Source organism: Leucopleurus acutus, assembly GCF_964270905.1.
Source record: "Leucopleurus acutus genome assembly, chromosome: 2".
NCBI lineage: Eukaryota > Metazoa > Chordata > Mammalia > Artiodactyla > Delphinidae > Leucopleurus > Leucopleurus acutus.
The window spans coordinates 179201528-179214056 of NC_139143.1; the positions used below are offsets into that span (position 1 = coordinate 179201528).

Genomic DNA, 12529 nt, shown 5'->3' on the forward strand with positions numbered 1-12529 from the left:
ATGAGTGTGCGGTGGTGGGGAGGTGGTCATTCAGGGCGGGGGCGCGGCAGCAGCCCAGGCTGAGCTTGCGGGTGTCACATTCCGGGAGGGTCTTCGCTCAGTCTCCCCACTCCTGTCCCCACCATCCGTGCGGCGCATCTTTGGACCCGAGGACCAGCGGGCTCGGCATTGCCCAGGCCAGTCTCGGGACGACGAGGCCCCGCAGTTAGAGGCGGGGGCAAGCGGTAGAGGAGCGCTCCCGGGTCCACCGCGTGGGGGACCTGCCGCTGGAAACGCTGCCTTATCTTGGGAAGGTCGAACTAGGCCGCCCCAGGCTGGAGTGGGGGTGGGGTGCGGATACACCTTCGGAGGCTCTGGTCCCCCGGCTCTTCCAGGCCGAGGTCTCCCTCACCTCGTGGTAATCTGGGGCCGGGGAGTTGGGGTGGGGTGGAAGAGAAGCGGGGTCTCCTTGACAGAGGACGTGGGGGAGGGGACTTCCTAAAGGGGGAAACGAGCGCTGCCGTGGCTGCTTGTCCCTTTAAGAGGCCGGGCTGGCTCTGCGGCGGTTCCACCTAACCGCGTGCCTGGTGCAGCTCTGCGGTCTGTGTCCCCGGGCAAAGAATCCGAGCCCGGCTGGAGGGCTGGACCCGGCGCAGGGGAGGGAGTGGTCCAGCCCGGAGCTGGGCGGAGCCAAAGCTGCAGACAGCAAGTCCACCGAGCCGAGAAAACGGTGGAGCCCGGGAATGGGAGGAGCCACGGGGCCGTAGGCGGGGCCCGGCGCTGCGGGCCTCGGGGACCCTGCCTCCAGCTTTGGGAGCGCCGCAGAGGAGGGCGGGGTGGGCGGGGCGAGCTTGGGAGCGGGGCCTGTGTCTGCAGTGGGCGGGGCCCGCCGCAGAGGGGCAGTGCAGGCTGAGAGTCTTCTGCGCGCTAATACCGCGGAGCCTCCACAGCGTCTCTGACAGCCCCGGCGCCGGTACCAGCGATCCTCGATACCTCGCGCAAGCCGCCGCGGCCTCCACCACGACCGAAGTCCAGTCCCTCGCCTCGGCGCCCACATCCGGGGGCGGTCCGGCTCGCTGTCTCTGCGGAGGCCGCATCTGGCGCGCATCTGGAACCGACCGGCAGGTCGCGCTGGATCCTGCGCCCTCCCTGGCCCGGCCGCGCCGGGATCCCTGCCCGGAGCTGGAGCCGCACTTGGAGCCGCGGGCTCGGGTCCCTGAGCCGCGTAGCCGGCGCATGGTGAACTCGCTGATATTCGGGGAGATGGCCTTGGCCTCCGGCTGCCCGCCGAGCGGCTCCGGGGGGACCTGCCCTGGCGCGGGTGGCGGCGGCGGGGCCGGGCCAGGGCCATCGCCGGTGACGGCGGCGCTGCGGGACGACCTGGGCTCCAACATCCACCTACTGAAGGGGCTCAACGTGCGCTTCCGCTGCTTCCTGGCCAAAGTGCACGAGCTGGAGCGGCGCAACCGGCTGCTGGAGAAGCAGCTGGAGCAGCAGCAGAGCGAGCGCGAGCGGAGGCTGCGCTACAAGACCTTCTCCCGCGAGCAGGCCGTGCAGACCGGGCCCGAGCTGCTGCAGCCACCCGCGCCCGGCGGCGGGCACGGCAGCGGCGCGGCGGCCGGAGCCAACGCCAACGCCGCGGCTCTGGGCGGCCTGCCCCCCGGCGGCGGCTCGCAGCCGCAGCACTACGGCCGCCTGCCCGGGACCATCTGGAGCTACACGCAGGTGCGGCGCACGGGCGGCGGCGGCGTGGAGACCGTGCAGGGCCCTGGCGTGTCGTGGGTGCACCCCGACGGCGTGGGCGTGCAGATCGACACCATCACGCCCGAGATCCGCGCGCTCTACAACGTGCTGGCCAAGGTGAAGCGCGAGCGCGACGAGTACAAGCGGAGGTGAGTGGGGCCCCGCTCCTGCCCCCGCACTCCCGGCCGGGGGGGTCTTCCCTGTCTCCGCGGCCAAGGAATGTGTGCGTTCGGGAGGGGCCGGGGGCGGCAGCTGGTCCTGGCAGGTGGGCTGGAAGCTGTATTTGCAGAACGCCCTACACACGCTTGGAAAACTCAGTTATCTAGTTCCAAGAATGGGAGCGGGTGCTAACTATGGTGGGGGACACCTCCGCTCCGTCACTGGACCAGGCACATTGTTTTCTAGGTGACATAGTGACCATTGGTGTTTTCCGTGATCTCATCTAATCCTCATGGCAACGCAAAGTGTGGGGCATTCTTATCCTCATTTTGTAGATGAGAGAACCGAGGCACAGAGATGCAAGTGACTTGCCTAAGATGGCTTGGCTAATAGGTGGTGAAGCCAGGATGTGAACTACTACCTGGCTAGTCTGTCTTCCAGCTTAGGTATTTTCCCAAGGATGTAGGAGGTGGGCTCTCCTCTGTCAATGGATGAAAAGAAATAACTCTTAAGTAATCCACTGACTTCTTGTTCCTTGAATTAAAAAGTCATGTGTTTAAGAATGGTTGGATCTGTCCACTGAGGCCAGGGTCTGCTGTCTTGCTCCAGCTCTGTAAGGTCCAGCTGGCTGGGCTGGATAACCAGACCTACATCAGACTGGCCACGAGCTTTTAGAAACAGCTACCTTCACCTCTCTTCTCCCCACCCCCAATTCTCATGGTTTTTTGGGCCCCAACAAACTCAGCCCTAAAGGCCCACAGCAGGAGATAACCTTAGGCTGGAAGACTGGGCACCGAATGGACCCAGACCACTGTCTCTGCTGGACTATGGCACAGACTGCCTGCTGAACTGGCTGGCACCTTCCTGCCCAGCCCAGATTCCCTAGCTGGGAAACTGACATTGCTTCCTGCCTGCAGCCTGGCTGACAGTATTGTCAAATCGGCCTTCTGATAAGAGTAGAGGGGTCTGTCTGTAGCATCTCAGGCCTGGATAGGGGCAGGGCCCTCTGCCGTCCCAGGCATGGGCAGCTCTGCCTTGGGAGCTGTGGCTCTGAACTTCAGGGCTTGGAGGATGCACTGAGAAGCTTCTTTCCTCCATTCCTCGAGTCCTAGTGCTCACATGAGCACAGAGAGCTGGGCATGGGTCTCCTTCCTTTTCCTCTACTGGCAGGCTGGCCACTGGGCGGGATTCAAGTTCCAGCTCCATTAGCTGCCTGTGAGAACCACTGGCTGAACCACGTGGTCACGGAACCACTCGGAAGCCTGTTTACTTATCAGAGAAATGGGAATAATAAAATCCATCCACAGTTGCCCAAGGGGTGAGTAGGCTGGTGGTGCTTTTTGGAAGGTATACAGTAATCAACTTGACATTATTAAAGATGATCGGCTCTGTCAAGCTGTCAGGGAGCAGTTGCCTGGAGTCTCAGGTCTCTCATGCAGGGCCCAGGTCTTGGACCCTGCGGGGAGCAAGCTACTCTGCTGGGCTGGTTGTTTCTCCTGAGGACTTGAGAATGGCCTGGCGCCTCGCCATGCGGAGGCCACCTCTCTGCCCCTGGTGGGCAGCTTCCTCGGGGTGGGGCAGAGAAACAGGCGCTTGGCCTTGATGGTGAAACTTGGAGGGATGGGCCCTTCTGTCTGCCACTGTTGATTGTGTCGTCATGCCCCAGGCTTGCGCTGTGTTTGTTTTATTGTGTGTGTGCTTTGGGGATCTGGCTACTAAGGAGATGAAAAAACTGTGCCCAGTCTTAGAGGGAGATGGGTCGGCATTGAGCAATGCCCTGTTCAAGTTGCACCCAGGGTGTGGGGTGTGATGTCAGCTTCTGGCACTGGCCTGGAGTGACATGGGCGCTGCTGAGACAGGTGGAGTGTGGGTGTCTCTCTTCCCGCCCTTCTGGGGTGAGTGTGTACCTTCTCTTTCCCCATTTTTTTTCTTTTTTTTTGTGAACTGGGGAGACGCATCTTTTCTGAAGTTGATTCAGGGCTCAAGTTGGATTTTTTCAAAGCAAGTTTACTCCCGTCTTTGAGCCTCAGTTTCCCTATCTGTCAAAGCGAGAGGAGGGTGGTCTAGAACTGTCCCTGAAGCCCCCGGCTGCCTCAGAGATACCTTAGGCAGTTCCTTGAATAGTAAATAAAAGTTAATATTTTAAAAATGTTAAAATGGTCATAAACGTGTGCTCAGTCACTTTTAAGTTCTTACTGTTAACTCATGGAAGTCTACTTAACATTGATTTGTTAGTACTTGGCCTCAAGTTAGAGCCTTCCCCGCCTTCTCTTTGTCAGAAGAGTACTCTGAGATTACAAAGCAAACTGCTTAAAGCTGGTCCCGTTTGTAGCTACTAATCTGTGTGAGTCAGGATTTTCTTAATACTCTGTAGCCAAAACCAGAGATAGAATTAAAGCGAAGGTGGACCTGTCATCCATAATCCCAGTTCTAAATGTTAATGGATCAAAATAGCCTCATCAACCTCATGGATTGAATTTAGAATAGGTAACTGTTATATCATTGAGCCCACAATATAAATTTATACAAGTAACATTCTGTTTTTACTTGTTTCTGTATTTGGGTTTATCATAAGAATTCTCTTTTGGGAAGAGGGCAGGCATATGATCATCTTTTTGAAAAGCTTAAGAACCACTGGGTTAGATGATCTCAAAGGGTCTTCCCAGCCTTGACAATATGTAAATCTGGGTTTGAACTCCCTGCGCACTTCTGATCTCCTGTTCATAAGAGAATGAGACCAAGGTGTTTACCTGGGCTCTTGGCCACTGAAGGCTTCAGATCGTTCCAGGATGTCTAGCATGGAGCCCCAAGCAGTGGCCAACAGAAGGAGCCTGTGCCGGGAAAGGAAAGGTTCCAGGGTTTCCTCTGGTCCACCTGGAGGAACTCGCAGCCTTGGAGATGTTCATTCTGCGTCTCCAAAGGGCAACCTGGGTTGTGTAGCTCAGTGTTCTCCAAGCTGGGGACTTTTGGGGTTCCACCTCCATGAACTGTGGCCATATTCATGCACCACCATCCATATTATTTCTTACGTAAAATATTTTATATAGCCTTATGGGGTATAATTTACATATCGTAAAATTCTCCCATTTTACATGTACAATTCAATGATTTTTAGCCAGTCCACTGAGTTGTGCAACTATCAGCACAATCCAGTTCTAGAACCCTTGCAACACTTCTGCCCTTTTGCAGTGAATCCCTGTTCCCACCCCAGACCAGGCACCACTGATATGCTTCCTATTTCTATAGATTTGCCTTTCCTGGGCATTTCATATAAATGGAGTCATACAGTATGTAGTCTTTTGTGTCTGGCTTCTTTCACTTAGATGATGCTTGTGCAGTCCATCCATGCTGTAGCTTATATCAGCAGTACATTCCTTTATAATGCTGAATGATATTCCACTGTATGGGTAGACTACATTTTGTATATCCATTCACATACATAGTCAATAAAATGTAAATTTAACAAGTCACCTGTGTGCTACGTCACATCATCTTGTGTGCTGTCAGTGCTACAGGATCCGTGCTTTGGAAATACCAACCCAAACCAGAGCCCCTGGCCTGGGGGTGACTGGGCCCTGGCCCCGATCACTCCTGCTTCGGTTTCCTTTTGGTCCAATCAGCTCTGAGCTCTTTACCATGAGGGAAATGTGGTCACTGAAACTGTAGCCGACAAGGTTGTCAAGCATTGATTTGAAAACCAAAACAAACATCTCTACCCTGTCACCATGCAGTGCTACCAAAATACCCTGCTCTGAGTTTGCAAGCTGGGGGGGCCTTTCCCTGGGAGATTCCTGCTGAAACTAGATAAACTTTAGACAGGCAGAGAGTTTTCTAAATGGGCATCCTAGAGACCCAGACTCCAGGTCTGGCTCTACCATTAGGCGCTGTGTGACTTCAGGCCAATTCCTGCCCTCTCTGAGCCTTAGGTCCCCTACCTATACACAACAGGTTTCCTTTAGGTGATCCCTGCCAGCTCGCTCTACATTTCGGTCTGTGATTTGGAGGGGCCCAGTTCAGGGCTGCTCTTTCTGCCTCCTGAGATGACAGTGTGGCCTTTCTCTGTTCCGGGCCTCCCCCTCTCCTGCCTCAGGCCCCGTGTGGTTTGGAACCAGCTGGTTTTGTTGCCTCCCCTTGCAAGTTGCTGAGTGTCTGTGCCCCTGACTCCAGTCAGCCTGAAAGTCTTGGTTTGTTTTCCCTAGAGATTTGTTTGAGAGCCAGGATGACCACAGTGATCATTTAGCCTAGTGGTTTGCAAGTGGACTCTTTGGAGCCCTGGAGTCTAGAAGAGGGTGATTCTGGGGACAGTCCGGGGGGCTGACCACCTAGGATTCGGCCAACATCAAACACAGCAGCTCCACTTTCATGATTCTCAGATTAATATTCTGAGGGAGATTTGATTGGAAACCAGGGTTTTACAGTTTAGAAGAAAAGAAAGCAAGAAATCGCTGATCCAGCTAAATACTTTCATTTTAGAGTTGGGGAAACTGAGGCCCAGAGGGAGCTGACCCACAAAGCCGAGCCAGGCAGAACTTCTGTCTGCCATTGAGAGCTTTCTTCCCCGCCCTGAGGGGATGCCCGCATCATTTGCCTTCCACTGGGGCTTGGCAGAATTCTCTCCACATTTTTATGTGTCTGCCTTTAAGCATTTTTTAAAAAGCCACTTTCAGGGATAGGCGGGACTTTTGTCAGAGCTATTTCTGACCATGAGCCGGAAGCGGCTGGGCCCGAATGGAGGGCTCCAAAAAGGGCTGGTGGGTGAGCCAGCTGGAGCGTCCCTTGCCTTTTCCCGTCATGTGCTGGGAGGCCCTTGAGCAGGTGGGTGCTGGCCCCTAAGTGCCCCAACGCCACAAGACTGCCCCGGAAAGCTGGTCAGAGGGCTCCGTTCCCTGCCACTTCCATTGTTTCCGAAGCTGCTGATACGGATTCTTTATCTCTGATTTTCCTGGGAGGCAGCCTGGGATGGTGGAAAAATGGATTGAATCCCGGTTCTGCCACTCTCTGTGGGACTGTGGGCAATTGCTTGGCCTCTCTGAGCTGCCTGAGACACTGCTTTCTGTAAAAGAGGGAGAATAACTCCCCTAGGGATCGGAAAGGAGTAAATAAGCTCATGTGTTAAGGCACATGAAGCTCCCAGGACGTCCCCCATCCCAGAGCCCTCCCCCCGCCCCTGCAATATCTGTTCCCTTCATTTACAAGGATTTCTCAGCACAGCGCTGGACTGACACATCCATTTCAGGACCCGTCGTCACTCTCTGTCCTGTGGAAGGCACCAGAGATGGTGCCGGGGGCAGAGGGAGAAAGGGCTACTTCTTTGTCCAGCATCTAAGGAGGCTGTTCTTCCTACTCTTAGTGGTTGATTTGTGCCTCCGGGAATCTCTGGCCACCCTCTGCCCTTTCTCCCAACCTCCTTTAAAAGAAACACGCCCCCCCCCCGCCCCCAACCCCAACCCCGCCTTCATTTAGCTCCTCAGTATTCCAAGTCTCTTGGGTTAGGCTGGCAGACTCTTTGGGAACAAATTTGGGAGGGCTTTTCAGAGCCTCATGCTAGAAGGAGGGGAATGAGGTCCCAGAAAAGAAAAGGAAACAGGAAGCAGGAAGCAGGGATACAGCTGACACTGAAGATTCCTTCTCCCAGGAATTTGAGGCGGGGCTTTTGCCTTGGCCACCGGATACAGGCCCCTGGGCCCCACCAGCTTACATACACACACACACAGACGCACACGCACACGCACACACGCACGCACGCACGCACAAGCGCGCTCTCAGGCTCTCTCTCCAGGCCCGTGGCTGCATCCCCACACGTGTCGGTATTTGAAAGACATAGAAGGGTAGACCCAGAACTTGCACACATCCTTTGCTGCTAGGAGATGCATGGACCTCCAACGGAGTTGATTTGAACCATGCCATGTGTCAGTGATACCGGAGGCTGCGGACTTTGCATGTGGAGTCCTGGCTTTCGATCACGTTGATGAGATTCAACCGGGTTGGTGCTCCGTTTATTTCCCAGGTCCTAGATGGCAGGAGGCCCACGGCAGGGAAGGAGGCAGTCCTATTGTAACCTCAGGGTCAGGATATGTTGCTCTCCCCTGACTTTCTTGCATCGGGCATTCCTGAGCACCCACTGCCTCCCCATCACAGGACCGTACACCCTGAATTGTAATTGCCTGGGATGTATCTGCCCCCTCCACTGACTGTAAGCTCTGTGGGGGCCGGCTCCGGGTCTGTCTTCTTCGCCGTGTACACAGAGAACCCATCCAGGGCCTGGGCAGAGTCCATGCTGAGCAAGTATTTGTGCAGTGAGGGGCGCTCTGTGCCCGGCTGCTGCGTGCTGGTAGGCCCCAGTGAGGCTGGGTTGACACAATAACTGACACGCATAGACTCTACATCCGGCGGACTCACAGCTTGTGGAGGGCAGGGTCTGGACCTGGAGTCAGGAGACACGCGCTCCAGTCCTGACACATCAGTTCAACAAGTTTGAATGAATACCTGTCTCCTGGTGCCACATGCTGGGCTGCCAGTGCAGGAGTTAAAAGCTGAACGAGCTTGGGCTATCACTTTGCCTCTCTGAGCCTCAGTTTCCTCATCTGGAAAAGGGGGATGCTGAGATCTGTGTCCCAACATTGTGAGAGCAGTAAATGGGCTCACAGAGCTACAGTACGTTGTAGGTGGTGAAGTTCCGAGAGTTACACAGCCAGATTTCACAGGGCAGAAGCGGTGAGCCGTGCTGGCTTTGTGAGTTGGGCGGAAGTCAAGAACGGGGCTTGAACCTGGGGAGAGGGTAGTCCACGACCTTGCTGGCAGCATCTGGGGTTGTGAAGCCTCTTGGCAGGACTGGTGCTTAGAAGATTCCAGGCCAGGTGGGAGGCTGGTGAATATTATGCTGCCGCCTGCCTGCCAGGGCAGTGCCCTCCCAACCGCAGTGGGCACCCATGCTTGGCTTCCTGGGCAGGATGTAGTTTCTTGCTCTAGTTCTTGGTACAAGAGTAGTTGTCACCCAATACTAAATCTGGCAAATGCCTCAGGTTCCCTTGAGGGCCTGTGGCCTGGCTGAGCCCCCTGGGGTGTAGCAGGGGCCAGTTAGAGCCCTGTGGAGTCCAGGTCGTGGTCCTGGCTTGCCTGGGGTGTTGCCCACCTGGGCGTGAGGACACTGGGAAGATGGGCTCGCCCAGCGCCCTGGGAACAGTGCCGTCTCTATAACTCCATTGGAGTGATCTGCACTCTGTGCATGCCATTTAATCTCTTGCACCTCGATGTGTTGCTCTGTAAAGTGGGGATAAGTTTTCTCATGCGTTCTGCTCCCCAGTGTTGTTATAAGAATCAGTTGAGGGGCTTCCCTGGTGGCGCAGTGGTTGAGAATCCGCCTGCCAGTGCAGGGGACACGGGTTGGAGCCCTGGTCCGGGAAGATCCCACATGCCGCGGGGCAACTAAGCCCGTGCGCCACAACTACTGAGCCTGCGTGCCAAAACTACTGAAGCCCTGCGAGCCTAGAGCCCGTGCTCCACAACAAGAGAAGCCACCGTGATAACAAGCCTGTGCACCGTAACTAGGGAAAGCCTGTGCACAGCAACAAAGAAAGACCCAACACAGCCAAAAATAAATAATAAAATAAAATAAATTAATTAAAAAAATAATAAAATAAATCATAGTGAGTTCATAGCCACCATTAATTGAGTACCTACTACGTGCTAAGCTCTGTGATGAATCTTTAAATAAGTGAGATTTAATTTTTAGAGCAATTCCAAGAGGTAGGATTGATTCTGTTCATTTTACAGATGAGAGTTTCAGAAGGGTGAAGAACTCTGCCCCAGATCTCCCAGCGAGTCCAGCCTGGGTCTCCAGACCCCAAGTTCAGTGCTCTGCCTGGCAGAGACGCAGGCTGGCTTCATCTCATGTGGCCTGGAGGCTGGTGATGCTGGCACAGGGTGGAGGAAGCAGACGAGAGGCAGGCTGAGGTGTGGGTCTCCCCAGCACCTGTCACAATATTGCCGGGGCGGGTGGCGGAGCAGGAGGTGGCCGCCATGCAGGGAAGACTTCCTGCTGTGACTTTAGAGTATTTCTGGTGAAGCCAATGAATCACTGGCAACGCAGGCAGATGAGCCTCCTGGGCCGCCATAGAGGGCAGGCCAGCCCCCCTGATCTCTGAGGATTGAGCTCTGGGGAGGGGGAGTTCCTGGGTTGGCAAATCTAGGCTGGGAGACCTGGGGGTGAGGGTGGGGGAAGGGATGGCGAGCTAGGAACACTAATCGTTACCTGTCAGGCACTTTCCATGTGATCTGATTTAAACCTTGTGAAAACCCTGCACGATGGAAACCGAGGCTCAGAGAGGAAAATTAACTTGCCCCAAGTCACACAGCAAAGCCAGGACTGGATGTGGGTCTCAGACTCTAAGTTTCAATGCTCCTTTTGTCACTCCCAGCGCCTGAGCACTCCCAGGGCAGTGGTCAGGGGCTCTCACTGCCTGATGACGAGCAGGAGAGAGCAGTGGACATTCTGGTGGCCAGAGGGAAGCTGGCCTCCACCCTGGGCTCAGGTCTGACTTTTGCTTTCGGTTGGTGCTGTGAACTTTGCCAGGGTATAGGGAACTTGTTACAGTCATTCTGTGCCTCTTGTTGGGGAAGATGAGGTTGCTGGGTGTGGGTGTCTGAGAAACCAAGGTTCTGTTCTCTGGACAGTGGCTGGGCCCCCACCGTGTGCCAGGCCCCATGCTGGGCACCGGGGTGAAGCAGACACAGCCCCTGCCCTCAGGAGCTCGGTGTCTGGGGACACAGACAAATGGGACAATGTCACGTGACAAGTACCTGCCCAAATAGTGCATATGCATACCAGAGGCACAATAAATAGTAATTAATTTTAAAAATATTTATATACCATGTACCCTTTGCCAGGCTCCATTCAAAGCAGTTTACAAATATTTAATTTATATGACCTCATAACAACTCTATGAGTTGGATACTATCATTAGCCCATTTTAGAGATGCTGAAACTGAGCCATAGAGACATTGAGGGAAGCCAGGCCGAGACAGGAAGTGGCGAGCCAAGATTCGAACCCGGGAAGTCAGGCTCCAGATCCAACCTTTTATCCTGTGTGGTACCCGGGAAGGGGCATGTGCATTGCAAGCAGCTTTCCTGCTCTGAGCCTCAGTTTTCCCTTCTGTGTAATGGGCGTAATAAATCTGGCCTCATGAGGCCGTTTGGAAGATTAAACGAAGTGATGCCTGTGGAAGCATCTTATAAACTGTTGAGTGCTGTGCCCATGGTGACTAAGTGATCGGAAGCCCTGGGCCACACCCACACTGCTGTTTCTTCTCCAACTTCTCATGCAACCTGGGGCTACTTGAAGTTCCATGAAAGGTCTTGTCCTCCCCTTGCCTTTATATCACATCTCCCCTAGATCCCAAGTCAAAGGACAAAAACCTTTGGAACTAAACAGCTCGGAGCAGAGCGTTTGTGTGGAACTTGGAAGCTGGGAAGAGACGAGTCCAAGAGTGTTTCCACTGCTTATCAGCTCCGTGACCTTGAGAGAGTCCTTGCTTCCTTGCCTGCAACATGGGGCTGGATAGGCATATTGCATGGGTGGCATGAGAAAGGGACTGAGGTGACGGGCCTCAGACACTGGCAGCTGCTGTGATGATTTTTTTAATTAATTTTTATTGGAGTATAGTGGCTTTACAATGTTGTGTTAGTTGCTACTGTACAGCAAAGTGATCAGCTATATGTATACATATATATCCCCTCCTTTTTGGATTTCCTTCCCATTTAGGTCACCACAGAGCCTTGAGTAGAGTTCCCTGAGCTATACAGTAGGTTCTCATTAGTTATCTGTTTTATACGTAGTAGTGTATATATGTGCCATGATGGTTCTTCAGTGAGACTGGGGGTCCTGGGGAGAGAAGCAAGGGGGCACTCCGGTGGCACTGGGGCCCTGGCCTGGGCTGTGCTGGGTCGGGGCCGTCTCCAGGGCGGCCCTGAGATGCTTGTTCAGCGCTCTCTGGCCTGCGTGCTCTGACTGCGGGATGTGCAGGTGCACACAGCCCCCTGCTCATCTGCTGCGCGACGGAGAGACGCCCCCACAGTGGAGACACTGCCTTCCACCCCCTTAACTGGCATTTTTATTACTTGGGTTATTTAAGGAGTTTCTTGGCTCGCTGCCACCTGTTTGCCGTCTAGGGGGAGGGGAAGAGCTGGGTCTAAGTGGACCTTGTGAAATTCCCCAGCAGACAGGCCTCTCTCTGGGCAGAGTCGGTACATCTTCCCGGGGCCCACTGGCACCCCCGTTTTGTCCCCGCCTGCTGTGGTTAATGGGCAGAAGGCCATCCGGGGGCAGGGTGTGGGTGGAGACTTAGACTGGAATAGATGTGGGGAAAGCTTGTTGCAAAGTCAGAACACTGGACCAGAGGGAGAGCCTTGGAGCACTAGGCGGGCCCCTGGTGGGACCCTGTAGTGCCTGAAATCCAGGGATTCTGGAAGACAGCTGAGCCAGCTTAGGGCCAGTCAAGGAAGGCGTCCTGGAGGAGACATCAGCTGAGTTGTGTTTTGAAGGTCCAGTAAGAGTGGAAGAGAAGGGGGAAGGGTGCTGCCGGTAGAGAGAACAGCTTGTGCAAAGACCTGTAGCTGAGATTGCCATGCTGGTGTACAGCCCAGGCCCGG

At 54.8% G+C, this 12529-nt stretch overlaps 1 protein-coding gene across 2 annotated transcripts in view; it reads left to right on the top strand.

The window, feature by feature from the left end:
* Window positions 1-1215: 1215 nt before the first annotated feature.
* The window catches only part of IFFO2 (intermediate filament family orphan 2), a gene marked incomplete at both ends in the record, with an annotated part of 44708 nt that continues 33394 nt past the window's right edge, over window positions 1216-12529 (top strand). For both annotated transcript variants that reach the window (XM_082832303.1, XM_082832304.1), the window contains one exon: window positions 1216-1871. In XM_082832303.1, the coding sequence (XP_082688429.1) occupies window positions 1216-1871 (656 nt within the window). The remainder of the gene's footprint in view (window positions 1872-12529) is intronic.